We start from the raw sequence: 27994 nt of genomic DNA on the forward strand, positions 1-27994 counted from the left end.
TGAAGGGACCTGCCGCAGGATCAGCTGTGAGTGGAGGTTGGGGAAGGAGTGGAGGCAGGGAGGCCCAAGTCCCTGATGAACGGAGGGGGCTTGGCAGTGGGAGGACCAGGTTGAGGCAGAGGGTAGGGGGTACATCAAGAGACAGGGGCTACTATGTTTGTTTCAGGAGCGCTAGGTCTCCAAGGGGGCTGTGGCAGGGACACTGATTCGGGGTCCCAAACATGTGGGTGAAGGCTTTGCAGCCTCCATAGTGCATGGATAGGAGTGGTGCACAGTAGGTCACCGATGATCACTAATGTCACTGATCTGGTTTTATTGCCTGCCCCCCAAGATGGTAAATGCCCCAAGAACAGGTGTTTTTGTCTTGTTCACGGCTGTGTTTCCCTGGCAACCAGAGGAGCTCCACCAATGCTGGGAATCCAGGGAATGACCAATCCAGGGAATGACTGGGTGATGGAACCTATATGACCTGGGCTGGGATGGGCAGTGGGTCTGTGCCCCAGCCCCTGAGCCCTTGGCCCGTTCCTGTAGCCCCACAGGCAGCAGCCGTTACGCCTCCTCAGGGGAGCTGAGTCAGGGCAGTTCGCAGCTGAGTGAGGACTTCGACCCGGATGAACAGAGCCTACAGGGCTCTGAGCTGGAAGACGAGCGGGACCGGGACTCCTACCACTCCTGCCACAGCTCGGTCAGCTACCACAAGGATTCGCCACGCTGGGACCAGGATGAGGATGAGCTGGATGAGGAGCTGGACGAAGAGCTGGATGAGGACCTGGAGGACTTCTTGGAGGAGGAGGAGGAGCTGCCTGAGGACGAGGAAGAGCTAGAGGACGAGGAGGAGGTGCCGGATGACATCCGAGGCTACACTGAGCGCGAGGAGGTGGCCGTGGCTGAGCCCAAGGACTTCAAGCGTGTCAGTCTTCCACCCGCCACCCCCAAGAAGGAGGACAAGGCCCCAGCCATGCCCACCGAGGTCCCTGACATAGCCAAGGTGGCCCCTGAGCTAGCCGCCCCTGAGGAGGCACCTGCAGCTGAGCAGGAGCCTCAGCCTGAGCCCCTCAAGGCTGAGGAGAGGTAACAGGAAGGGGTTGAGGGCCTGTCACAAGGTCACAGGGTCAGTGGTGCCATGATGGGGTCAGTGTAGACCTGGGGAATGGGGGCAGAGGTTGTCACAGGGTCCTGAGTTTATTGAAGGGATCGGGATGCGTCTAGGAGGTCAGAAGTGGCTCAGTGGGGTCAGAGGGGGTCAAGCAGGGTCATGAAAGAGTCTTAGAGGTTGTGAGGGGCTGGAGGGTTTGCCAGGGTTGGAGAGGTCACAAAAACATCAGAAGAGTTGCAGAGGGGCCAGGAAGGTGGCAAAGGGACCCAGGAGACCTGAAGGTGTCAGAGAGGTGATGGGCATGTGGGAAGGTGGGGGAGGATCACTGAGGCTGGTCAGAGGGTCACAGGTGGGTCATTGTGTCTCCGAAGTGCCAGGGAGGCCATGGAGGGCCCAGCATCACTCGGAGGGTGGAGGGTGGAGGGAGTGCCGGCCTCAGAGCCTCATAAAACCCCTTGCCTCAGTTTCAGGCCACGAGAAGATGAGGAAGGCCAGCAGGGTCAGGACTCCATGTCTAGAGCCAAGGCCAACTGGCTGCGAGCCTTCAACAAAGTGCGGCTGCAGCTGCAGGAGGTGAGTGAAAGCAGCAGTGGGCTCACCCCCAGCCTGGCCGTGCCCAGTGCCCCACCTACCCTCATTTCCCCATTCCTTCCACGCCCCAACCCACTCTGGTCTTTTCCCTGACCCTGCCCACACTAGCCCATGCCACTCATGAGCCACCTGGCCACGCCCACTTGCCACCCCACCCACCACCATGCCTCCACACATCCTGGTTCTTCTATGGCTCCGCCCACCCCAACCTGTTCCCATCCCTGCCTGGCCCTCCCTTAGCCCCACCCACTCCTGCCCTGGCCCCAGCCCCACCATTCCTGGCCCAACCCCTGCCCAATCTGACTCCTCCCTGGCCCTACCCATGCTTGCCTACTCTCCCCTGCAACCAGCTGGCCCCGCCAAGGTCTAGTCCAGCCTCCCCCAGGGCAGCCTGGGATTTCTAAGTGGGGAAGAAGGAGAGGCGAACTGGAACCTAGAGCTGAAATTAAGCTGAGGTCATGGCTATGGCCAAGTTCAGCGGCCAGGTTCGTGGATAGGGATAGAGGTTAGTGATAGGGTTATAGGTCAGGGTTAGGGCAGCAGTCAAAGATCAGAGTTCAGGGTTAGACTTGGTGATAGGGGAAGAAGTCAGTGCTTGGGTTCACAATGGGTGTCAGAGTTGGGGTTTGGGAAAGGTCTGAGATCTGGGCAGTATTGCAGAAGAAATTAGGTGAAAAATAGAATTAACATCTGGGTCAGGATGACTGTTCAGATGGGCAGCAGGAATGAGGCCGTTCATTCACTCAACCTGCTCTGGGCTGGACACCAAGCAGTGTTATTATCCAGGGTAACCCTCCAAACTGGGGTGAGGCTGGCAGGAGGAGATCCTAAACAGACTCCCAAAGTCTTAGACCTTCAATTATCAGAGCCACAAAAGTTTCAAATCAAATTTCTTATCAGTTGTACAGTAGAATTTTCTTTTACTATACAGTCTCATGGTTCTAGATTCAAACAGTAGAAGAAAATATACTGTGAAAGTCTGTTGAATAACTTTCACTAAGTCAACAAATTAAATGAAAAAGACAGCAACTACCCTTGTAATGGAACTAGCGATATAACAAGAAAAATAAACCTGAGCAGGACCTCTGGGTTTCATAGAGGGGGCATAAAACTAATCCAAGGCAATCAGGAAGACTCACTGGAGGAGGTGACACTTAAAGTGAAGTGATACCCAAAATACTTAAACAATATTTCAGAAGACGGTGTCAGACCCATCTCCCTGTCCCCCCCACCACCATGCCACCCTTTAGTTGCATGGTAGGGGGTGTTGACTCTGGGTCCACACTGAGACCTGAATGATAGATGGAGGCTGTTCGGGTGCAGAAGGTGGGAGAGCATATATACAGGTGGCACCGCTCAGGCAAAGGTCCTGGGGCATGAGATCAGATAATCAGGTGAGGCAGGGGGAGTTTAGTGAGTGATAGGATCTTATGAGTATTGAGCCAGCCCCTAAGAATCGCAGGACTATAGAGCACGAGCTCTTGTTCGAGATGATGCTAACAAATCCCCAATTTTGGCAGACAAGGAGACTAAAGTTCACTGAGGTTGGTGTCAGAGAGTATCTCCTTTCTTCTCATTTTACAGATGGACAAACTGAGGCCCAGAAAAAGCCAGTGGGCTCCCTAAGGACACACAGTGAGGACTAGGACCCAGGCCTCCTGACTCCCAAAGGGGAGACAGCTGTGGGTGTGGTACATGTGCTGCCCTGGGAAGGGGCAGCCACACTGACCATATCCGTCTTCTGTCCTGCAGGCCCGGGGAGAAGGAGAGATGTCCAAATCCCTGTGGTTCAAAGGCGGGTGAGTATCAGATCTTGGGGGTGAGGGAGAGGAAGTTTTGAACCCAGAGCCTGAGACTGGTTTGCACCATAACCTCAGCCCAGCCAGGGCAGGGAGAGATTCCATTTAGACAGGGAACAGATTGCACATGAGTGAAATAATGTAGCCACTGTAATAAGGCACTCATGACAAGAAGGAGCCAAAGATAGTAACACATTGAATCCTCACAACAACCCCATGGGGGGCCCACTACCCCTATTTTACAGATGGAGAAACAGTCCAGAGAGGCCTTGCTCAAGCCACTCATATAATTCAAGAACATTTCCCCCTAGAGATAAATGTAAGGTAAAGAAGAAACCCATTTCCTGCACAATACATCTGCAACCCTGGAGTGAATTTTTTGCTTTGATTCTGCTTTTACATTTCTCAGATTATTGCTACAGTTGCTGGCTGTTTCATAACGATAGTTGTTGGTCTTACATGGAGCATTTGTCATATCTAATTTCTTAAGTTATTGCTTTTCCAGGGTGTTTTTTCAGCACTTGTGTGGTGAGGTTAGAGGATGCAAAAGATATTTGTAAATTACACTAATGTTTTAAATAACAGCTGGAGAGTGACTGCCTTCCCTTGTACATCCTTTTCAAACAGAGGCAGGGACACAGGAGCTGTGACTCCCAGATGGGCAAGTGTCCCGTGTGGGGAGCCCTGGAAGTGGGGTCTGAGATGGGGGCTCCTGTGTGCATGATTTATACAGGAAGCACTCTCAAGAAAAGCCTGTGAGGGCTTCCTTGGTAGCGCAGTGGTTAAGAATCCGCCTGCCAATGCAGGGGACACGGGTTCAAGCCCTGGTCCCGGAAGATCTCACAGGCTGCGGAGCAACTAAGCCCGTGCGCCACAGCTACTGAAACCCATGTGCCTAGAGCCCGTGCTCCGCAACAAGAGAAGCCACCACAATGAGAAGCCCGCGCACCGCTACAAAGAGTAGCCCCCGTTTCCCGCAACTAGAGAAAGCCCACGCACAGTAACGAAGACCCAACGCAGCCAAAAATAAATAAATAAACATATAGGGCTTCCCTGGTGGTGCAGTGGTTGAGAATCTGCCTGCTGATGAAGGGGACACGGGTTCGAGCCCTGGTCTGGGAGGATCCCACATGCCGTGGAGCAACTAGGCCCGTGAGCCACAACTACTGAGTCTGCACGTCTGGAGCCTGTGCTCCGCAACAAGAGAGGCCATGATAGTGAGAGGCCCGCACACCGCGATGAAGAGTGGCCCCCGCTTGCCACAACTAGAGAAAGCCCTCGCACAGAAACGAAGACCCAACACAGCAAAAATGAATAAATAAATTAATAAACTCCTACCCCCAACATCAAAAATAAATAAATAAATAAACTTATAAAAAAGAAAAGAAAAGCCTGTGAGGCAGGCGGGACCAGGTAGGAGAAACAGCCAAGCAGAGAGGTAGTTCAGGAGTCGCCAAGCAGAGAGGTAGTTCAGGAGTCACCAAGCCTCTGCCTGATCCTGCAGGGAGCGCTGGAGCATGACTAACACCCCAGGGCTTGTCCAGAGTCACTGACTGCCAGGCATCACTCTCATTGGCCTATGAGAACTTTCTGGAGAGGAGCCACACCTGAACCCTCTCTGGGAACACCTGCACCTCTCAGTAAAGTAGATTTGGACAGACCACCGCAGCATCTGCCACAGCCCTCATTCTGATTAGCCAGCTACAGCAAAGCTGCCAAGAGGCAACAAATACAATTTCCAGTTCCCTCTTTCTCATGGGCTTTGAAATCACTTCTTCCAGGATAGACTTTAAATATACACAAATATTTCCAATTTTGAGCATAAAGAAAGATTTCGTTGATATTTTATCATATTATTTAGATTTGCCTTAATTCAAATTTTCATTAAACGTGGGCAACTGTATCATCTCCCCATTTCTCAGATGAGGAAGTTGAGGCCCAGTGTCTTCATTTCTTAGGGCTGCCATAACAAACTACCACAAATGGAGGGCTTAAAACAACAAAAATGTATCTTCTTGCAGTTCTTGGAGGCCAGAATTCCAAAACCAAGGTGTTGGCAGGGCCACACTCCCTCTGACTTCTGTAGGAGAGAATCCTTCCTTGTCTTTCTAGCTTCTGGTAGTTGTTGGCAATCCTTGGTATTCCTTGGATTGTAAACGAGTCACTCCAATCTCTGCTTCTACTATCACACCACTGCCTTCTCCCTGTGTCTCTCTTCTCATAAAGACACCACTCATATTGGATTAGGATCCCATCCTACTCTAGTATGAGCTTGTCTTAACTAATTACATCTGCAATGACTCTATTTCCAAATAAGGTCACATTCTGAGGTACTGGGGGTTAGGACTTCAATGTATCTTTTCGGGGGACACAATTCAACTCTTAATACCTGGGGAGATCAGGTGTCCTGCCCAGGCCTCAGGAGATGTCTGCTGGAGGAAGGGGAACTTCCCTGGGCCCTTGACGTCCCTGGGTGTGTCTTGCAGCCCTGGCGGTGGTCTCATCATCATTGACAGCATGCCAGACATCCGCAAGAGGAAGCCTATCCCACTCGTGAGCGACCTGGTGAGCGCCTGTGCCCTCCCCTGCCCAAGCAGAGCAGCCCTGCTACGAGCAGTGTACAACCTGTACAACTGCCCGTGGCAGAACTGGGGCTGGGGACTGGCAAGGTATTCTCTGGGACTAATGTGATCTAATTTCTACCCTGCGTGCTACGTGGACACTGCGTGGACACTTCAGGCCATGGTGAGTGATGGGAGCCCAGGCCCTTGAATCTCCTCCCAAGACCCCTGCCCCCGACTGGGATCTTCCAAGTGGTCCCCATCCCATGGGTTCTGGGGAGGGGACCTTGCCATGTCCAACAGTTCATGGGTCGGGAAGACAGCAGGTGACTCCCCACCTTGTTTCATGGCCTGGCTGGTGGTTTTGCTCTGTGGCTGTTGACCATGGCCAAGTGCAGTTCCCCAGTCTGGTCCATGGTGGTGGGGAATGGGTGAGTCAGAGGTGTGGGGCTGCTCCCTTTCCAGGGCCTCTTCTAACCTGGAGCTTCTGTCACCTCCCAATTCTTTTCTGGTTCTGCTCCCGCTGCTGTGACCTGTTTCTTATTTGTGGCTGTGGCTTGAATCCGTGGCTGGCGGCCCCAAACCATGGCTGGGGATTCTGCTCGCGGTGACAACCTCCCGGGTGCCAATCGATCCCTCTGACTCCCTTGGTGACTTCCCTATTCCAGTCTCTGGTGCAGTCCAGAAAAGCAGGCATCACCTCGGCCTTGGCATCCAGCACTTTGAACAACGAAGAGCTGGTGCGTGGGGCACCTCCCCTTCCCCAGCTTGGAGGGCGGGGCTGGGGGGGCTCCTGGAGGAAAGGAAGTGGATGGGGCAGAGACAGGCACTCCTCGCTTTCCAGAATTCCGACAACGCAGCCGTCAGCGAGCACAGTCTGTGCACAGGAACCCGTGGATTCCGACAGTGTGGGGCGGGGGACGGACCGGGACTTTACCATACTCAGAACGGGGCGGGGGAGGGATGAGGGCGGGGCAAGCCAGTGCCCCCAGGTTAAGGCTCTACGCCCATGTCGCATGCCCTCCCTCCCCGCAGAAAAACCACGTTTACAAGAAGACCTTGCAAGCCTTAATCTACCCCATCTCGTGCACGACGCCGCACAACTTCGAGGTGTGGACGGCCACCACACCCACCTATTGCTACGAGTGTGAGGGGCTATTGTGGGGCATCGCGCGGCAGGGTATGCGCTGTACCGAGTGCGGTGTCAAGTGCCACGAGAAGTGCCAGGACCTGCTCAACGCAGACTGTCTGCAGCGTGAGTGTCGTGCTCCCGCTGGAGCGGAGACGGAGGGGCAGGACAGTTAATGGTTAGGGGGCGGGGCTCTGACGAGGAGGAGGGGGCGGGACACGGGCGGGGCCGTGGGACGGGATGGGAGCGACAGGAGGGGAAAGGAGAAGTGAGAGGGGTCCTAGAGGGGTGGGACGGGACTCAGGGAGGAGCTAAACTGTTCAAGGGACGGGCTTAATGGGAGGCAGCGGTTTCCACGGAGAAAAATAGGGTTAGGGTTAGGGTTAGTTCAGAGGTGGGAGGGGGCTCAAGTTGGGGAGAGGAGTCCGAGGAGGGGAGGGGCTTGGAGAGGGCAGGGTGTCGGAGGGGAAGGGGACTCACGCGGACTGGAGGGGCTAAGACGGGGGTGGGAACTTTAGGGGGAAAGGCCTGGTTGGGGGAGGATTCAGAGAGCAGGTAGGAGCTCTGGCAGCTCTAGCTTTGGGGGGATGATTCACCTGAACCCCGTGTCCGTGACAGCAGATGAGGAAGCCCTGGAGTGGGGATCAGGGTTCTCGCTCCTGGGACGGAGTGCTCTTTGTACAGTGACGGCTGTCTCTGTGCGCAGGGGCGGCGGAGAAGAGCTCCAAGCACGGGGCGGAGGACCGGACGCAGAACATCATCATGGTGCTCAAGGACCGCATGAAGATCCGGGAGCGCAACAAGCCCGAGATCTTCGAGCTCATCCAGGAGATCTTCGCGGTGACCAAGACCGCGCACACGCAGCAGATGAAGGCCGTCAAGCAGAGCGTGCTGGATGGAACGTCCAAGTGGTCGGCCAAGATCAGCATCACTGGTGAGGCCGCGGGGGGGAGGGGGAGGGACGGCCACGGGGGTCCCTTCTTCTCGGCCCCCTGTGCTCCCTCCCACGCCCCTTCCTTCCCTTTGCTGCACGTATCTGAGCGTCCCCGTGACTTTCTCACGTCGGTGTATATGCGTTTGTGCCCACAGCCTGGGCATATATGCCTCCAAACGTGTTTGCATGAAACTGGGTGCATCTCGCTCGGTAGCCTCCAGAACCTGACCTCAAGGAGAGGAGTTGAGGGCACACAGTTTATCTGGGAAGTGAACCCAGGAAGCCACCAGGGGTATTGGGAAGTGAGACCAGGAGGGAATAAGCCCTACCCAGGGTGCCGCCGAGCAGGCGAAGCAGTGGACACCTAGGACCACTGGGGGACGTTATTGACCTCCCAGGGCTGAGAGGTCCTTCCCAGGGGTGGGGGCCTTGTGGTGTTTATCCATTCCTCATCATCATTGGGATTTCCCTGAAAACAGACTCCAAGATGAGGATTTCAGGGCAGATGGGTATCCAGGAAGTGGTCCCAGGGAGTGCCATTGGGAGGTGGAGACATGAGTTTGAGAGCCGGGAGGTAAAGAGCCCTGCGGAGGATGCCAATGAGTAGGTCATACAGTGGGCAACTGGGGGCTCAATCCTGCTGGGGACCTTAGGGGGACATTGTAGAGCACCACCCCAGGGGTGACCCTGGGGCACCTTCATATTCTTCATTGGGTGAGGGTTCCCTGGATGTTAACTCTAGCAAGCCGAGCATGCCCAGTGGGTGTGTCCATGGGCTCCTGTGGCCAGAACAAAGCCCTCAGTCCTTGTCACAGGCATTCCCTGTGGAGCCTGTGACAGTGTCTGTTCTTGGCATGCCTTGCTCCTTGAGCCCACATTTATATTTGTTTTGTGTGTCTTCCAGTGGTCTGTGCCCAGGGCTTGCAGGCAAAGGACAAGACAGGATCCAGTGACCCCTATGTCACCGTCCAGGTCGGGAAGACCAAGAAACGGACAAAAACCATCTATGGAAACCTGAACCCCGTGTGGGAGGAGAACTTCCACTTGTAAGTGTCTGGCTGGGCCCCCAGCCCCCTATATGGAGCTCCCTGTTGGAGCAGCTGAAGGGTGGCCTTCAAACACCTGCCCTGGGACTTCCCTGGTGGTCCAGTGGTTAAGACTCCATGCTCCCAATGCAGGGGGCCTGGGTTCCATCCCTGGTCAGGGAACTAGATCCCGCATGTGACACCTAAAGGTCCCGCACACAGCAAAGAAGATCCTGCATGCCGCAGCCCGGCACAGACCAAAAAAAAAAAGCCCCCTGCCCCAACCTCTTCTTCCCCCCTGCAGTGAATGTCACAACTCCTCGGACCGAATCAAGGTGCGTGTCTGGGATGAGGACGATGACATCAAATCTCGCGTGAAGCAGCGGTTCAAGAGGGAATCCGATGACTTCCTGGGGCAGACGATCATCGAGGTGCGGACACTCAGTGGCGAGATGGACGTGTGGTACAACCTGGGTGAGCAAGGGTGGGGTTCTGCAGGGGAGAGGGGAGGGGGTCCAGGGGAGCCAACCAAAGTGGGGAGCCCAGCTGGAGGGGAGAGACAGTGTCAGCAGGAGTTAATCTAGAAGCTCAGTCTAACAGAGGAGGCAGAGTCTGTGAGCCCAGTCTGATGGGGCCAGGAAGCACCAGGCTGAGACGGTGAGCAGAACCCAGGACTCTCTTATTTCGGTGTGGGAGAGTGAGGGAGGGACAGACTCTCCATATCTCATTCTGATGGGGAAGGCAGGAAGCAAGACCTGAGGATCCTAGTGTAAGGAGAGAGACACAGACCCAGGAATCTAACCTAAGAAAGGAGATTGAACTTTGAGAATCCAGTCTAAGGGAAGAGGTAGAGTTTGGGATTCCTAATCTGAGAGGGGAGCTACAGACCCAAGAGCCCTGTCTAAGAATGATGAGTAGAATCTGTGAGCCCAGTCTGAGGGCAAAGGAAGAGCCCAGTCTGAGAGGGGTGAGCAGAGTCTAGAAACTTCTTAGTTTGGTTAGAGGAAATCTAGATATCCTATTCTGATGAGGGAAGCAGGAAGCAAGACCTGGGGATCCTAGTCTGAGGAAAGAGGCACAGACCCAGGAATCCTGTCTAAGAAGATGGGTAGACTCCGGGGACCTTGATTTGATGGGGGTGGCAGAGTCTGGGAGCACAGCCTGGGGAAGAAGCGAGGCTCCTAGTCTAAAAAGGGAGATGCAGACCAAGGAAATTAACCTGAGTGAGGAAGCAAGATCTGGGATCCTAGTGAGATGGGAGAGACAGGGCCTAAGAATTCTAGTCTAATGGGGGAGACACAAGTCTAGGAAGCCAATCTGAGGAGAAACACCTAGGCCTTAATTCAGGGAGTCTGACAGGGCTGCAGTTACGCATATGTTAAAATAGTCCAGGGCTATATTGGGAAGTTCTGACACTGCCATCCCTTTCCGCCCTGCAGACAAGCGGACTGACAAATCTGCTGTGTCGGGTGCCATCCGGCTACACATCAGTGTGGAGATCAAAGGCGAGGAGAAGGTGGCCCCCTACCACGTCCAGTATACCTGTTTGCACGAGGTGAGGCCCACTGCTCCACCCTGCATTTGAAGTTCACCTTTGTCTCCCACGTTACCTCCACTCACCATTCCTGCCTGCCTACCTCCTCCTTCCTCTTTCTGACCACACCATTCGCATTCCCCTGGGCCTCTGAGACTGTCCCCTATGCCATTCTCTGTGCTCAGAAAACTCCTCTCCATCAATCAGTGTCCAGCTTCAGGGCCCCCTCCTCTAGAAGCCCTCCGTGACCTCCAGGCAGACTCTCACTACAGAGATCCAGGTCTTCCAACTGTCCCAGTCCTGAACACTCGGGGTTAGGTTTTTGTGTGCCTGGGTTTGTCTCTTCCAGCTACCTAGGGGTTCCTGGAGAGAACTCAGTATGCTGAATGAATAAATGATTGGATGAATGAGTATTGAGCAAATAAAGAATGGGTGGAAAGATGAAAGGATGGATGGATGGATGTGTGCTTGATCTATTGGAAGTATAGATGAGTTGGATGCATGAATTGGGGATAGTTGGATAGATGGATGGGTGAATAAATGGATGGACAGATAGATGAAGGATGGAAGGATGGATGGATAAATTGATGGGTGGATAGATAGGTGATGGATGGATGGTTGAATGGGTTGATAAGTTAGATGGACAGATTAAGCTGTGGGTAGTAGATGGGATAGATGGGCATGTGGTTGAATTACTAGACAGAAGGATGAGTGGATAGGTGAATTTGGGGGTAGTTGGTATGGTGGGTAAGTAGGTTGGTGGATAGATGGATGGATGGAAGAAAGGGTGGGTGGATGGATGTATAGTTGAACCATCCACAGATGTATGGATGGGAGAATTTTGGAGTAGTAGGATAGGTGGATGGATGAGTAGATGCATGGACAGATGGATGATGGATGGGTGGATTGATGGTTGATTGGATAGAAGGATGAATTATTGGATGGACAGGTGAAGTTGCGGGTAAATATATGGGATGGATGGATGTGTGGTTGAGTTACTGAAAGAACGGATAAAGTGAACAGGTGGATTTTTGGTAGTTGGATTGATGGGTAAGGGAGTAGATGGTTACAGGAATGGGTGGGTAGATGGGTGGATGGACAGATGGACGGATGGATGGGTGTGTAGTTGAACTATTGGAGGATGGATGAGGGGTAGCTGAAATTTGAGGTACTTGGATGGATGGATGGGTGGTGGATAGCTGAAAGGGTAGATGAATGAATTAATGAATAAATAGATAGATGGATGATGTAAACTGCCCTATACTTGGGATCTCTGACCCCCGGTGTCCCCTTGCACTCTCTATGACACCTTCTCCCTTGTGGTGGCAGAACCTGTTCCACTTCGTGACAGACGTGCAGAACAACGGGGTCGTGAAGATCCCAGATGCCAAGGGTGACGACGCCTGGAAAGTTTACTATGATGAGACAGCCCAGGAGATTGTGGATGAGTTTGCCATGCGCTATGGCGTCGAGTCCATCTACCAAGCCATGACGTAAGGCTGCAGGCTGTGGTGGACATGAGGATGAGGTGCAGGAAACTGGGGGGAGGGGTGGTTACCAAGTGGACACTGGCAAATCTGGGGTGGAAGGGATTCTTGGGAGGAGGAGCCAGAGAGGAAGTGAGTGTGGTGGGGGTTATGTAATTTCCCTGGAGGTTAGACAAGTGCCATTGCTGGGGGCTAGAGTGACAAGGATGAGAGCTGGAGATAAGAGGCAGAGATAGGGCAATTCAGAGAGGAGACAAACTCAGAGGACAGAATCAAGCAGAGGAAAAGGAGACAGTTTGGGGGCTTGTGAGGGCTGTCTTAGAGGCATTCTGGGAGCTGGACACCAGACCCAGTGCTTCCCATTCCCTCCTACCAGCCACTTTGCCTGCCTCTCCTCCAAGTACATGTGTCCTGGGGTCCCTGCCGTCATGAGCACCCTGCTTGCCAACATCAACGCCTATTACGCGCACACCACCGCCTCCACCAACGTGTCTGCCTCTGACCGCTTCGCAGCCTCCAACTTTGGGGTCAGTCCCAGGGGCAGGGGCCTGGAGATGAGGGAGAGCTTGACTCTGTGCTGTTCACACCTCGTGTGATTTCCAGATCCCCAATCTGGACCTGACTTGCTATGTGACACTGCACTAGTCACTTCCCCTCTCTGAGCCTCATTTTACCCCTCTGTTGAATGGATGTTATGAGGGGTCAGTTCAACAACGTATGGGGTACACTTAACGTATAGCAACCACTTAGCCAATGTGGCAGCCACCTTTAGTTGCTACACTTGATCCCCAAGTCCCTGCTTTCATCCAGCCTTCTCCTCCTCCTCTGCCTCCTCAGAAAGAACGCTTTGTGAAGCTCCTGGACCAGCTGCATAACTCCTTGCGGATTGACCTCTCCATGTATCGGGTGAGAAGAGCATGCATGATGGTTTGCTCACCCCATGCATGTGTGTGCCTGGAGGGGACACCTGCCAGCAGGCATGCACATGGGAGGACCCATCTTAACACGTAGAATGTGTTCCTCTGACACATGTACACGTATGTGGGCAGCACCTGCCCAAAAAGTTTGGTGTATCCAAGCAGACAACCCCAGTTACTTCAAGGTGTTCTCAATGACCCCTAACACACCTCCTGAAAGTTGGAGGCTCTTGTGTCTCCCCTAAAATGCTGTCTCCCATCATCCCCCGGCCTTCTTCCATAACCCCACCTCTCTTCTCCCTTCCATAGAATAACTTCCCAGCCAGCAGCCCAGAGAGACTCCAGGACCTCAAATCCACGGTGGATCTTCTCACCAGCATCACCTTCTTTCGGATGAAGGTTGGTAAGGGGACCCAGTTCCATTAGCTCTCCAAGGAGTATACTCCGGGTCTGTTAGCTCCTAAATGAGTAACATTTCTTCTGGAAAGCAGTGCCCTTTCTCAGTGACCCTCTGCTTTCACATTGCTACAACATTTCCTTAAAACCAGCTCCACTTGTAGCCACTTCCTGGGTACCTCCTGTCCCAACTGTGTACACCCATGCATATCTCACTTCCTCCTGCCAGGTGCAAGAACTGCAGAGCCCACCCCGAGCCAGCCAGGTGGTGAAGGACTGTGTGAAGGCCTGCCTCAACTCCACTTATGAATACATCTTCAACAATTGTCATGAACTCTACAGTCGAGAGTACCAGACTGACCCGGTGAGGACCCCAGATGAGGCAGAGGGGACTAGGGAACTCCAACCAGACCCTAGTCCAAGTCCCACATCTGCCCCTTCCCAAGTGATTTAACCATTCTGGGCCTCAGTATCTCCCTCTGTAAAATGGGATCATAAACCCACATCTCAGGATTAAGGAGGAGATTCAATGAGATACAAGCTTCAGATGAAACATAGTTAAGTGCTTAGCACCTGGTACACAGTAGGAGCTCAATAAATTTGGTTTTAGTTAAACTTAGTTGAGTCCGGCATAATACAATGTGCCTAGAATAGAGTCCCAGTTCAATAAATATTGAGTTGAATTGAATTTCTTCAGTTCAGTCTTGAACTCAATTTATTTGAGATCTTTCAACACGTCGTTTACATATATAATGTCCCAGGATTGTCAGTAAGGTTTCCAGGAGCTTATACTCTATTAGGAGGGAAAAATGTATAAATTGGGAATTTACAACCCGGGGTGATTAGCACTGGGATGGAGGAATTGCAAGAGGCTGTGGGAGCTGAGCCCCTTCCTCAGCTTGGGCTTCAGATAGGGGATAACACATAAGCTGAACTCAGTTCAATTTTATTTCATTCTGTTCATTTATATTCAGTTGAGTTGAAATCAAATTACTCTTAACTGAACTGGGTTGAGATGAAGTAGATTAAACTGGGCTGGGTTTAGTTCAACTATGATCAGTTTAGATCTATTTATTTCTGTTTGCTTGACTTCAGTTAAAATTGCTCTAGGCTGGGGCTTCCCTGGTGGCGCAGTGGTTGAGAATCTGCCTGCCAATGCAGGGGACAGGGGTTCAAGCCCTGGTCTGGGAGGATCCCACATGCCGCGGAGCAACTAAGCCCCGCGAGCCACAAATACTGAGCCTGTGCGTCTGGAGCCTGTGCTCCGCAACAGGAGAGGCCGCAACAGGAGAGGCCGCGGCAGTGAGAGGCCTGCGCACCGCGAGGCCTGCGCACCGCGATGAGGAGTGGCCCCCACTTGCCGCAACTAGAGAAAGCCCTCGCACAGAAACGAAGAGCCAACACAGCCATAAATAAATAAATAAATAATTTTTTTAAAAAAAGCAAAATTCCTTTAAAAAAATAAATGAAAAAAAAAAGGTACACGTTCCAAAAAAAAAAAAATTGCTCTAGGCTAATTTGTGAGCATCACTGAGTTGGACTGAGTTGACTTTAACTGAATAAAAATGTATTCATCTCCATTCAGTTTACTTGAATTGAAATTGTTCTTGACTGGGTTGAGTTGGCTTGAGTTAGGATGAGCTAGGTTGTTGGATTAGGTACCGTTGAGTTCAACTGAGTTTGGTTGAGTTGGACTTATTTCAGTTGAGTTTAACTACTTTCATTTCCATTGATTAATAACTAAAGCTGGATTGAGGTGGCCTGAGTATGTTAGGTTGAGATAAGTAGGTGGAGTTGGATTGGGTTGACTTGGGTTGAGTTGAATTAGATTACGTTGGGTTGGGTTGAGTTCAAGGTGATTTATTTCCATTATTTTGATTTAGATTGATCTTGATCTTGAACAAGTTGATTAGGTTCAATCCAATTGGGTTCATTTGAGTTTAATTCAATCCAGTTAAGTTTAATTCCACTAATTCAGTGTAATTGTTCCAGTTCCACTGAATTAACTCTGAAAACTGCCATCTGTTAAGCTAAGTGGTCCTGATTTGCATTCATTTCAGTTCTGTTTGGTTTAGCGGGCTTGAGTTTGTTCAACTAAATTCAGTTCCATTCAGTTTTATGAGTTGAGCCTAATTAAGCTTCGTTGAGCTGTGTGGACATGAGCTCTGTTGGGGCCAGTGTATGTGAGTTTAGTTCCTTTTCATGCAGACCTCACACCCGAAACTTACATATGTTAATGGGGCCCTTCCTCACTAACTTCCTGGCCCTCAATAATGAAATGTCTGAGCTCCCCACCCCTGGATCCTTTGTGGCCAACATCCCTACTGTTCTTTCCAGGCCAAGAAGGGGGAAGTTCCCCCAGAGGAACAGGGCCCCAGCATCAAGAACCTCGACTTCTGGTCCAAGCTGATCACTCTCATAGTGTCCATCATTGAGGAAGACAAGAATTCCTACACTCCCTGCCTCAACCAGTGAGTTCTGTGTCTGTGCAGTTAATTATCTGGAGGTCGTCATGAATGTGTGTCACAGTTTTGTGCCTTGTGTGTAAAGGCAATCGTATCTAATTACATATGAAATGTTGTATATGTGGGGGCAGTTGTGGATGTGGTTGTGTATGGATGAAATATGGCATAATTTGCAAACAAACAAAATTGTGTGCATGTACACAATCACTGGTCTAATCAGACATGTATTTTGTATGTGTTGATTTGTGTAACTGTGCACATATGTATGTAATTTTATATGTGTCTGTAGGTTCATAAATAACAATAGATCGTGTTGTTCAAGTATTTACTATGTTAGATACTCTAGAAAATATTTTGCATGTACATCACACTATCTCTTACATGTGTGTATATACTTTTGTGTATAGTTGTGGTTTATGGATTTAATTGTTATTTGTGTACAATTGTGGAATGTACTTTAATGTGCAATGTTGTGTATTGTGTAATTGTGTGAATGTGTGCACACTTTTGGTTTGTGGCTTTACATGTTTGTAGAATTTTCGCCTGTGTTAGCTGAATGAGCTATTGTGTTTTACTGCTCCCTGAGGTGAGCGCTAGAAAGGCTCCTGTCTCTGGGGTGCCAGCATCTCTTGGTTACTTAGATATTGAGTTAAGATGAGGGATTTTGGATGGATGGACCAAATGATGGATGGATGAATGGATGGATGGACAGATGAATGGAGATGGATGGATGAATAGATGGATGGATGGATGGATGGACAGGTGGATGAATAGCTGGATGGATGGACAGATGGATGAATGGATGGATGGATTAATAAGTGGATGGATGTATAGATCAGTGGAAGGAGGGGTGGGTGGATAAAGGAATGAATGCAAGGATGGATGGAGAGATGGACAGATGGGTGAATAGACAGATGGGTGGGTGAATGGATAGGTAGATAGATGGATGAATGGGTTAATGAGTGAATGGAGGGATGGGTAGGTGGAGGCTCAGAGAGAAGCAGGGCCCCAGTGCAGAGTCACTCAGCAAGTCAGTAGCTATGAATGAACTTGAATCCAGATCCCTTGCCTGTCCCACACTACCCTCTGGGGCTGGGAAGGCCAAAGCATCCCATGCCACCTGGCTTCTGTCTTCCAAGCATTCACTTTCATGGCCTTCACCAGGTTTCCCCAGGAATTGAACGTGGGTAAAATCAGCGCTGAAGTGATGTGGAATCTGTTTGCCCAGGATATGAAGTATGCAATGGAGGGTGAGTCCTCCCACCCCTGTATCTCCCAGCCTGGCTACAGCAGGTAGCTGTGCCTCAGTGTCCCCTCTAAGGCTGTGAGTGCCCTGGACCCTCATACCTGAGGTCAGACATCAGTGATGGCCAGAGTGGGCACTACCAATACAGAGAGTGGCAGACCCTCCCGGCTAAGCTGCCCCCTTGCTTCCCCCACCAGAGCACGATAAGCATCGCCTATGCAAGAGTGCTGATTACATGAACCTCCACTTCAAGGTCAAATGGCTCTACAATGAGTATGTGACAGAGCTTCCTGCTTTTAAGGACCGAGTGCCTGAGTATCCTGCGTAAGTCCTGTGCCCTGAACCCAAGCCAGAACTGTAGCGCTGACAGCTAGACTGAGGTCCAGGGTGGGAAGGTTGACCTCCTCAGAGTTCCCTGGGCATCAGGGGCACAGGTGGGGTACAGACCCAGTGCTCTCCGTTCTCAGTCATTGGACTATGGACAATTAATGGTCACAAGTATCAGGAACCGTGCTGAGCAGTCCCACTTGTCTTTTCTCATTTAATCCTTTCACCAATTCTACGAGATGGGAGTGTTGTCATTCCCACTTTGTGGATCAGGAAATAGAGGATAAAATGCTGAAGGATTTGCCCAAGGTGAGGTCTAATTAGTGATGGAGCCAGGATTCGAACTCAGGATGTCTGACTCTCGGGCTTTGTTGGAGAATGGGATGATGGTCACCATTTACCAAGGACCTACTGTGTGCTGTATCAGGATTTCAGAGAATAAACCCACTTGCCCAGGGGCAGTTTATCAACCAGGATTTCCACATGTCTGGGCCTTGCTCTGACAATAGTCACATCCTTCATTTCAAGGATGAAGCAGCCAAGGCCTCATGCAGGAGGGGAGCTGGGGAGTGGCCACCCAGGCCATAGCGTGAGTTTGAGCAGAGGGTTAGGGGGACAAGAGACGGCAGGGCCCCATCCCGTCTCTCCATTCCAGGTGGTTTGAGCCCTTTGTCATCCAGTGGCTGGACGAGAATGAGGAAGTGTCCCGGGATTTCTTGCATGGAGCCCTGGAGCGAGACAAGAAGGACGGGGTAAGAAGGCTGATCCACCACCAAGGTCCCAGTCTGCTCACAGTGGCCTCACTACTTCTGGGGTCCATTGGGATCCAATTTGGGGGCAAAAAATGCCCTTCGGATGAGGCCAGTCTCTGAAAGGTGCCAGCCATGTTTGTCTTGTTCACAGTGTTGACGGTCTTTTGTTCATCCAACAAATGAATGATGGTTTATCAAGCCCGACCCCTCCCCGCTGTGTACACCTCTAAGTCTTGGCTCTAAGTTCGCCTTGCACACTGTCCATCTCATTATCATCCCAGGGCATTCTGACTCTCTCTGTGGAGAGCAAGAGGGTTGGGCTCTGGGAACTGCCTGGCTCTGACCTCTCTCCTCCCTCCTGCCCTCCTTCCCAATGCAGTTCCAACAGACTTCAGAGCATGCCCTGTTCTCTTGCTCCGTGGTGGATGTCTTCTCCCAGCTCAATCAGAGCTTTGAGATCATCAAGAAACTTGAGTGTCCTGACCCCCAGATCGTGGGGCACTACATGAGACGCTTTGCCAAGGTTCGGGAGTGTGGATGGGGTCCAGGTGGGGGATGGAACAGGGTCAAAGTTGGGGTTGGAGTTGAGGTTAGGATTGAGGTCAGAGTCAGGATTGATATTGAGGTTGGGACTGAGGTCAAGGTTGGGGTGGGTGCTATCACTGGTATTAAGGTAGGGGTTGAGGTCAGTGTTGGAGTTGGTCATGCCATAGTGATTGGAATTGTGGGTGAAGTTTGAGGTTGGGATTGGAGGTTGAGGTTTGGGTTGAGGATAGGGCTGGTAATATCATTGGGACTGGAGTTGAAGTTGGGAATCAGGGTTTAGGCTGAGGTTGAGTTTGAGGTTGGGATTGAGGTCAGGGTTGTGGTTAAAGCTGGAGTTGAATTTGGAGCTGGGGTCAGGCTTAGAGATGGGGTTGAGGTTGGGGTTAGTTTTAGGGTTACTATTAGGACTGAGATTCAATTGGGCATTGAGGTTGGAGTGAATGTTAGGATTTATGGAGAATGTGGGTGGGTGTTGGGGCGAGTTTGAAGGTTGGAACCATTGGTCTGGGGTTGAGGTTCAGGTGGGTTGACTTTAACCTGGGGTGAAGTTGAGGATCGCAGATAGGAATTGGGATTCCATTTGGGACTGAGTTATGCTTGTATTTGGGGCTGGGTTAATGTGATTGTTGGTTGCTCTTGAGCCCAGCTTAAAAAAGAGCTGGGTCTATGTAAAATAATCATCTTCATCTGGTGGTGTCTCCCTTTGGCCATGATGGTCATCCTGGGTGGAGAATTCACCCAGCCCAGTGGTCCATCTTAGGTGCTAGTAGGAGTTGGGGTTCATCCCTGATCTCACTAGTGGCTCTTGATGGGCCCATCCAAGCCCAGCCCCTTGTCTGACCCACCCTCTCTGTCCCCACCAGACCATCAGTAATGTGCTCCTCCAGTATGCGGACATCATCTCCAAGGACTTCGCCTCCTACTGCTCCAAGGAGAAGGAGAAAGTGGTGACCTGCGGGGATCCCTGTCCTGTTTCCCCCTAACCCCATTCCATACCCCCAAAGGTCCATCCTTCCCTGGGCCCTGATACCTGTGTCTGCATGTGTGTCCAACTGTGTGTGTCTTTGTGTCAGACTATGTGAGTCTGGGGGTATCTGGAGGTGAGGGGATGTGCCTTCATGTCATTGTCTGGTTGTTGTGAATGAAGCCTTCAGGGTGTATGCTTCGGGGTGTAAGCTCAAAATTTTGAGCTTACAAAGTCTTGAGCCCATGTAGAAGAATACTGGTATGTGACAAGAACTCCCCTTCCTGCTACTCCCAGAGGTCCAGCCCCTCTCCTGGACCCACCAGGTTTAGCCCACCCCGGGGGAGTCCTCCTTCCCCCTGTTGGTCCCCAGAGACACACACCCCCAACACTCCCAGAAATCTGATCCCAAATGCTGACTTCCATTCTCAGATGACCCTATGGGACCCCAGCTTCCTCCAGACCCAGACCCTGTAACCATCTGAGGTCCCTGGCAGTGTGGGGGAGGGGAGGCTCTGGGGAGAGGTCCTGAGCACTGACTCCCTGTTCTGTCCCCATCCCTAGCCCTGCATCCTCATGAACAACACTCAGCAGCTGCGAGTTCAGCTAGAGAAGATGTTCGAAGCCATGGGAGGAAAGGAGGTGAGGCAGGGACCCTGTGGGGTCATCATCATCCCTGTGTCCCTGCAGGCCCCAGAGCCTGTACCTGATGAATTCCACTTCAGCTACTCCATCAAACCCAAACAAGCGGCTTAACTGTCTGGGCCTCAGTTTCCTCTCCAGCCCCTTGGTATCCCTTTCCCTGGATTGGATCCCTTTCCCTGGGTCGGATGGGAAAATGCCCCATCCATGTGGATGCCCTATAAACCTGACCTGATGTCCCTTCTCCCTCCTCAGCTGGATGCTGAGGCCAGTGACATCTTGAAGGAGCTACAGGTGAAACTCAACAACGTCTTGGATGAGCTTAGCCGGGTGTTTGCTAACAGGTGGGGGCATCTCCAGGGCTGGGAGCAGAAGGGAGGGGACAGCTCTCAGACCGCTGAGCCTGCGGCATCTGGAGACTCAGCAGATGTAGTGGCGAAGATCTCAGGCTAGGAGTTAGATGAAGTTGAGTTCAATGCAGGCTTCACTGCTTACTAGCTGTGTGGCCTTGGGTGTGTTGCTTAACCTCTCTGAATCTTAGTTTACCCATCTGTAAAGTGGAGATGATGATAACAATAGTACCTGAGTAGGACTGTGTGATGAAATAAACAACACAGATAAATATCTTAGTCTGATGTCCATTTCTGCTATTAAATCCCACCCTGGCTGTTATATGCCATGGCTCCCTGATGCTGGTGATAAAAGGTCCACAGATCAGCCTCATCCTTCCTTTCTTCCAGAGGCCAGGAGAGTCTGATCTGAGCTCCTCCTCTCTGTGTTCCCAGCTTCCAGCCACACATTGAAGATTGTGTCAAGCAGATGGGTGACATCCTTAGCCAGGTGAAAGGCACAGGCAATGTGCCAGCCAGTGCCTGCAGCAGTGTGGCCCAGGATGCCGACAATGTACTGCAACCCATCATGGACCTGCTGGACAGCAAGTGAGCCAGGCTAGGTGGACTGAGTCCACCAGGGAGGGCTCCGGGGTCGGGCCTCAGAAACCTGGGGGCTGGCCTGGAAAGAACACTCAGGGCATGTTTGCTGGGTGATGGTTGAATGGTTTGGATGGGTGGGTGAGTGGAGGCATGAAGGGATGGAAAAATGGGTGGGTTAATGATTGGAAGGGTTAGTGGGTAAGTATTTGTATGGATGAATGGATGGTAAATGACATGAGGGATGGGTGGGCAGATGGATGTGTAGATTAAAAGATAAATGCTTAGAAACCTAGATGGAGGGTATATGGGTAAAAGGATGGTTGGATAGATGAATGGATGGATGGAGAGTTGGGTAAATATTTGGATGGATGAATAACTGTTTGGAGGATGGGTGGGAGGACGGAAGAAAGGAAAGAAGGAAGGTAGGGAAAAGTGATGGAGGAAGAATTAAAGAAGGTTACCGTAAGGATGGTTTGGTGGATGGGTGGGTCACTTGTTGGAAGGATCATGGTGGATTGCCCTCTCTCAATCCCATACCGTCAATCATGAACTCTTTGTTGTTTTCCCTCTCATTCCCTTCCTCTCTCTTCTGAGCATGGCCTCAGCCCCCTCATAGTCCCTGGTCTCCAACCTTCCTATTCCAGATCATCCCCCACTATGTTCTTTCAAACAGGAAAGTCTGACTGTGTCTCTTCTCTCTTAAACACTCTCCCCACTGCCCTCATGCTAAGGCCCAGGCCTTCCTCCTAGACTTTGAGGCCCCTTCCAAGTCTAGCCCCTGCTCACCTGTCCAACCACCTTTCACTCTTCTCCCCATGCGTCATGCATCATAGCCCCATCAGACCCCCCAGGGGTCCCTGTACAGGCTCTGTGCCCTCTTGCGTGTCCATGGAATGCCTTCCCACCTTGCCCATGTATTGAGGGGAAGGGGCTGCTCAGGTTAGGTCCATCTGGGCACTCTCTCAGGCCTGTCCCTTGCCCCCAGCCTGACTCTCTTTGCCAAAATCTGTGAGAAGACGGTGCTGAAGCGGGTGCTGAAGGAGTTATGGAAGCTGGTCATGAACACCATGGAGAAGACCATCGTCCTGCCACCCCTCACTGACCAGACGGTGAGGCCCACAGGGGGCCAGAGGGGACACCTGGGCTTCCTCCTCTTTGGGAGCCTAGAGAGCTTGGCATCAAACACATTGGGGGCTTAGAGGTCATCCAGGCACAAGGGCCATCTGAGGGTATAGAAGCCACCGGAGGTCAGTGGGGCCATTCAAAAATCAGAGAGGTCACGCATGGGTCAAAAGTCATCAAAGAGGTCATTCAGGGGTCACTTAAAGGTCAAGTAAAGAGATGTCTAGGGAACATAGGGGTCACATGTGGGTCACGAGATTATTCAAAGGTCAGAGATCACCCAGAAAACAGAGAGGTCAGCTTGGGGATCAAGGCCATCCGTGGGTTACAGAGGTTATAGGGGCCAGTGGGTTCATTAGGGGCCAGTGGGTTCATCAGGGGCCTTTGGAGGTCAATCAAGAGACAAGGAGAGGAGATACCCAGATTTCAAAGATCAGAGACCAATAGAACAGAGAGCTCCAGGAGGTCAACCAGAGGTTATGGAGAGCACCCAAGTTCGTAGAGGTCAAGCAGAGGTCAGTGGTCATCCAGAGACCAAGACCGTGCCTCTGGGACTCTTCTGGGAACAGCCCAGAGATGGTGATCTGCAGGGTTGGCGGGTGGGTGGGGGGAGGGAGGGCGGGGGGGGGGGCGCCGCCTAGAGGCAATGATGGTGGGGGAGGCTCCGGACATCCCGCTGCCTGCCCGTCTCCTCCGGGCTGCTGGGCTGGGCTGGGGCACGGGATCCGGGGCCCGTCCCTCCTTCTCCGCCCCTTCCCTGGCCTCCCTGGAGACTCATGGTGACTTATTCCCCCCTCCCCCACCGCCCTGCCCCCATCACGGCTGACAGATGATCGTAAGTAGAGGCCCCTCTGTCCGTCTGTCTGTCCATCCGCTCTGTGTCTGGACTCGGCCCACCGCGTGGCTGCACCCCCCCACCCAGCGCCCCCTCCTCACCCACTGGCCCCCCATCCACTGTCCCACCTCCCGCCTAGATGTGCCTGTGTCTGTCTGGGGCGGGGCATGGGGAGGGGCAGGGCCTGGAGGGAGGGAGGCCACGCCCACCCCCAATTATAAGTACGAAGGAGGGGCATCCCGCCTCCCAAAACCTGGGCCCAGCACCTTCACATCTGCCCACATCTTTTAGTTAGAATTCGCCCTTACTCCCATGCTCAGACACCACCAGGATATCTGGGTCCCCGAAGCTAGAAGGAAGTTCAAAGTCAATGGAGCTCCTCTGACCTCTCTTTTCAGCTCTGAACTGTTAGTAGCCACCCAAAATACAGGTCCTCACCACCCCGGTCTGTATAGCTGATCAGTGCAGACCCCACCACCAACCCTGCTCACCTCACTTCCACCACACATACTAACACACAAGAATCCCAGACACACACCCAGGCACCCAGGTGGGGGATGATGTTGTGACTCCTTGGTGTCAGGCAGACTTGGCATCAAATCTCAGCCCAGCCATTCTCTCTGTGACCTTGGGAAGTCACTTCACCTCCCAACCTCCATTTCCTTGTCTGGAAAAAGAGGTTAATTGTAGCAGCTCTCTGAGTGTTGTTGTGAGAACCAAATAGGATGATGCATTAAAGTGCTCAACTCAGTGACAGACTGAGGCAATGCTCACTAAATTAGAGCTAATATTATTGGTGGTGGTGGTAGTATGTAGACACATAGGAGGGCAGAGATCAGTTAAAACCACTTTAGAGTCCTCTTTTGTAGGCAAGACAAGGCTGTTACAAGATTTCACCTTGTCAAAAGTTTGCTAGTGCTCATCTCACTTCTTGTGGCTGCAGTGAGGGTCTTTGGCTGTAACTACGTGGTGGCAGCGTACCCAACTACAGACGATGCATTTGTGGGTAGAGAGCTAAGGGAATTCACATTTATTGAGGATTTTCTGTATTCCAGACCTCATAGCTGTTGTTTCAGCTCACCTTCATGGCAACCCTTTGTGAGATGGATGTTATTATTCCCATTTTACGGATGAGGAAAGCTGAGGCTCAGACAGTCACTTGCTCAAAGCCACATAGTAAATATATGCCAGAGTCAAGATTCAAATTCAGGTCTGTCTGAATATAGAGCCTATTTGCTTTCCTGTTGACTCAAGAACCAAGAGCCTCATATATACAGTAAATGTAAATGGATTTTATTTTGGCAGCAACTTCTCTCTCTCTGGCTCTTTCTCTTTCCTGTCTCTCTGACTCTCTTGCCCTTTTTAAGAGTCAGTCATTAAGGCACACACACAATCCCCCTGGCAACCCTGTTACCAGCCCTCTGTGCAGTGCAGATGCCCTTTACTTCCTGTCCCCATGAGTATGTGTTATCACTCTGGATTCCCATCCCACATAGCTTGCTAGGTTGATCACCTTGTGACATTGTCTCTGCAGGGCAACCTCTTGAGAAAACATGGCAAGGGATTAGAAAAGGTAATGAGGGCCTCGTCTGCACTGAGGTCCCAAGCTCTGGTGTCTGGGTGTGTGTGTGTATGTGTGCGTCCATTTGCATGGGCAGAAAGGCGAGCTGGGGGTCATGGGTAGGAGGACGGTGTCCTAACGAAAAACCAGAAGTCAGAGACAAAGTGATTCCCCAGGGACATGGCTTAGAGTGTGTGTGCGTGTTTGTGCGCAAACAGTTCCTGCCCTCTCACGACAATACCCAAAGGGCTTATCCCAGGCCTGGGCTCAGCTGAAATTCTGTGGCTTCAAGAAGGGCCCAGACACTGGACAACTGCCCTGGACTGAGACATGTTTTGTTTTGTTTATTCTAATGGGTGTTTGTTACAAGGAGATAGGAGCCGTGGCAACATGTGAACAGTTGCCCTTGCTGTGCAGTCATACAGGAGCTATCATGCCTGTGTGCACACAAGTGGGGTCTCCACTTCATTAACATGGGTTGTAGGGCTTCCCAACTCACTCATCCAGCCCTTTGGGGAACACATGCAATATGTCAGGCACCATATACATGTATATACATCCCTGGGGGGGTGGAGAGTGCGTGGGTTTATGTGTGTAATTGTGCACATGCGTGCAAGTGTTTAGTAGTACACGTGTGTATTTTAGCTTGTGAATTCTGCACGTGTGTGTCTTCGTATGTTGATCTGGGGGTTTGTGTGTGCATAAACTTTCTGCACACCCATGGATGTGCCTGGGTGTGTGTCTGTGTGTTGAGTGAACTGGTGATACCTGTTAGTACGCTTCTTTTAGAGTCAGGCCTGCTGGGGTAAGGTCTTGGCAGTTGGGGGAGGAGAGACTCTGAGCCTTCTCTTCTTTCCCCTCCCCGAGGCACCCCATCTTGGGGCAGGCTGACTGTGGGATTGGACACCTGTCCCCAGGTGATGGGCTGATTCTAGCCTCCTGACAGTCCAGAGTCTGGCCCCAGGTCCCCACCAGAGGACAAGGGAAGGTGCCTAGCTGGGGAGGGGGTCCAGCATTAGACCCAGAACCTGGGAGGGAGCTCGTGGGCTGTGCTTTGAGGGGGCAGGGAAGTCCCACTGTGTATCCTCTCAGCAGCCACCCGAACTCTGACCTTCGCCTGATTCTCTCCACAGGGCAGGGTGAAATTGCCAAGCCACTCAGATGTAAGACCAGCCTCTCCCTGTCTGTCTGGCTCCCACCCCAACCCCTACCTACCCACCACCCCACCCCGTACCTTCTTCCACCTCTGTGATCCGTGCCATCTGGGGGTGTACTGTGACCCTGTCTGTTGGTCTCTTCTTCCTTTGTCTGTCTGGCTTGCTCGTGAGGGGTGGTGCGGGGAGGGTGGCAGGTGGGGAGGAGGGTGCTGCAGGGGAAAGCAAGGTCCAGGCTGGGCTTCCGAGTAACTGTGCCTGTGACAGCCTTGGGGAATCACAGACAAGGAATAAGAAGAGTAGAGACAGCCAGGATGCTAATAATAATACCGGTAGTGGCAGGGTGACCAGATCCCACTGGCCAGCTTGGAAAAGCATCAACGTGATTCCAAACATCCCAGCTGTAAATGGCCCTCCTGCCTGTCTAGCCCTGCCTAGGACCCCCAGACCACCCCAGGACCCAGTAATTCAGGACTCATAACTTCACTGATACTCAGCTCCCCCCACAGCTGTTATCCCCTAAGCTAGTGTAGGTGCCCCTATTAGCCAGGGGAGGAAACTGAGGCTCAGAAAGGGCCAAGGACATGCCTCAGGTCACCCAACATAGTGATGGAGGAGGCAGGACATGTAGCTTCCAGGCCATGACCCCATCTCCCCTAACACTGCCTGTGACCTTGAAACCAAGTGATAACAACTGTGAACACTGAACAAAGACACGATTAGTCCCAGCTAAGCTGGAATATGATTTCCCCCATCAAGATGGGAAAACTGGGGGTCAGAGAGGTTAAATGACTTGCCCAGGGCCACATAGCAGAGCTGGGATTTGAACCCATGCCCACCCGGTTCATCGGAGCCATAACCAGGATGTCATATTGCTGATGTCTGTTTTGGGGAGGAGTGGGGGCGGGGTACTGAGGTGTGTGTTAAGGGGGAGGTTTCTTCTTTAAAAGGTCAGATTAACAGGCCCCCCAGATTACTGGGGAAATTCTTCTACAGAGGGAATGGGCCCATGGTGGGTGGTTTTCACTACACAGAGCCCATCCCATAGTTTTCTCAAGGCTCCATGACTTGGGGCTGGCAAGCCCCACCCATACCTGCAAACACCATCACAGCCTGCTCTCTGTTTTCTTCTCTGTCCCACAAACCTGGGGTCATGGTGGAGATGGCAGGATGGGTAGCACCCCACGGGACTGAGATTTCTGGAGACAAGGTCACCATCTCCTTCTCAGCCCTTCCTGGGGGGCTCCAGACCTCTGTCCCCAGGACACAACCATTGCCCTGCCCAGAGCCTTTGGACAAGAACCAAGATGGCATCCAGGGCTGGGGTGTCAGTGGCGGCTTGGACACTGGGCAGAAGGACCCCCCCACCCTCACCCGGGTTATGTCTTTTATTACCTACAGGGAACCCAGATGATCTTCAATGCAGCCAAGGAGCTGGGTCAGCTATCTAAACTCAAGGTGAGGCCAGGGGTGGGGGCAGGAGATTGGGGTGGGAGGCTTCTTAGTGAAGAGGTCCCACAATAGTGCCATGCTTTGCAGGCTCAAAGGACAGAGACCCTACTCAGACTGGCTTAATCACAATGTATTTGCTCAGTGTATTGAAAAGAGGTACAAGGTTCAGCTTCAGATACAGCTTGATCAAGAATACAAACAATTTATTTGACAAATATTTATTGAGCACCTGCTGTGTGCCAGCCACATGCTAGGCACTGGGAACACAATGATGAAAAGACAGACCCACTGTCCAACTCTTCAGAGTTTAGCAAGAATGAGACCCATAGGCAGATCCCCAAGGCAGAATTTGCTCTGCCCACCTGGACACTCTCTCCATCCATCCAGGACCACATGGTACGAGAAGAAGCCAAGAGCTTGACCCCGAAGCAGTGTGCAGTTGTTGAGCTGGCCCTGGACACTATCAAGGTGAGAGGCCACACCCCTGCCCATCCCAGATGGGACAGGCAGAGGGTGTGGCTGGTGTG

General features: G+C 52.0%; 1 protein-coding gene across 1 annotated transcript in view; it reads left to right on the forward strand.

Annotated features, from left to right (window-relative positions):
- The window catches only part of UNC13A (unc-13 homolog A), a gene marked incomplete at both ends in the record, with an annotated part of 58215 nt that overhangs the window by 22102 nt on the left and 8119 nt on the right, over positions 1–27994 (forward strand). The window contains 29 exons of the mRNA XM_082623247.1: positions 532–1071; positions 1561–1669; positions 3440–3486; positions 5973–6051; positions 6716–6787; positions 7083–7302; positions 7883–8110; positions 9015–9156; positions 9440–9609; positions 10575–10690; positions 11999–12162; positions 12533–12683; positions 12994–13062; positions 13383–13472; positions 13699–13833; positions 15807–15940; positions 17099–17184; positions 17378–17504; positions 18163–18259; positions 18639–18782; positions 19669–19752; positions 20334–20411; positions 20667–20755; positions 21197–21349; positions 22329–22452; positions 24835–24873; positions 25995–26024; positions 27417–27473; positions 27855–27935. Coding sequence (XP_082479373.1) covers positions 532–1071; positions 1561–1669; positions 3440–3486; positions 5973–6051; positions 6716–6787; positions 7083–7302; positions 7883–8110; positions 9015–9156; positions 9440–9609; positions 10575–10690; positions 11999–12162; positions 12533–12683; positions 12994–13062; positions 13383–13472; positions 13699–13833; positions 15807–15940; positions 17099–17184; positions 17378–17504; positions 18163–18259; positions 18639–18782; positions 19669–19752; positions 20334–20411; positions 20667–20755; positions 21197–21349; positions 22329–22452; positions 24835–24873; positions 25995–26024; positions 27417–27473; positions 27855–27935 — 3655 coding nt within the window. The remainder of the gene's footprint in view (positions 1–531; positions 1072–1560; positions 1670–3439; positions 3487–5972; positions 6052–6715; positions 6788–7082; positions 7303–7882; positions 8111–9014; positions 9157–9439; positions 9610–10574; positions 10691–11998; positions 12163–12532; positions 12684–12993; positions 13063–13382; positions 13473–13698; positions 13834–15806; positions 15941–17098; positions 17185–17377; positions 17505–18162; positions 18260–18638; positions 18783–19668; positions 19753–20333; positions 20412–20666; positions 20756–21196; positions 21350–22328; positions 22453–24834; positions 24874–25994; positions 26025–27416; positions 27474–27854; positions 27936–27994) is intronic.

Source organism: Mesoplodon mirus, assembly GCF_964341445.2.
Source record: "Mesoplodon mirus genome assembly, chromosome: 5".
In the NCBI taxonomy this organism is placed as follows: domain Eukaryota; kingdom Metazoa; phylum Chordata; class Mammalia; order Artiodactyla; family Ziphiidae; genus Mesoplodon; species Mesoplodon mirus.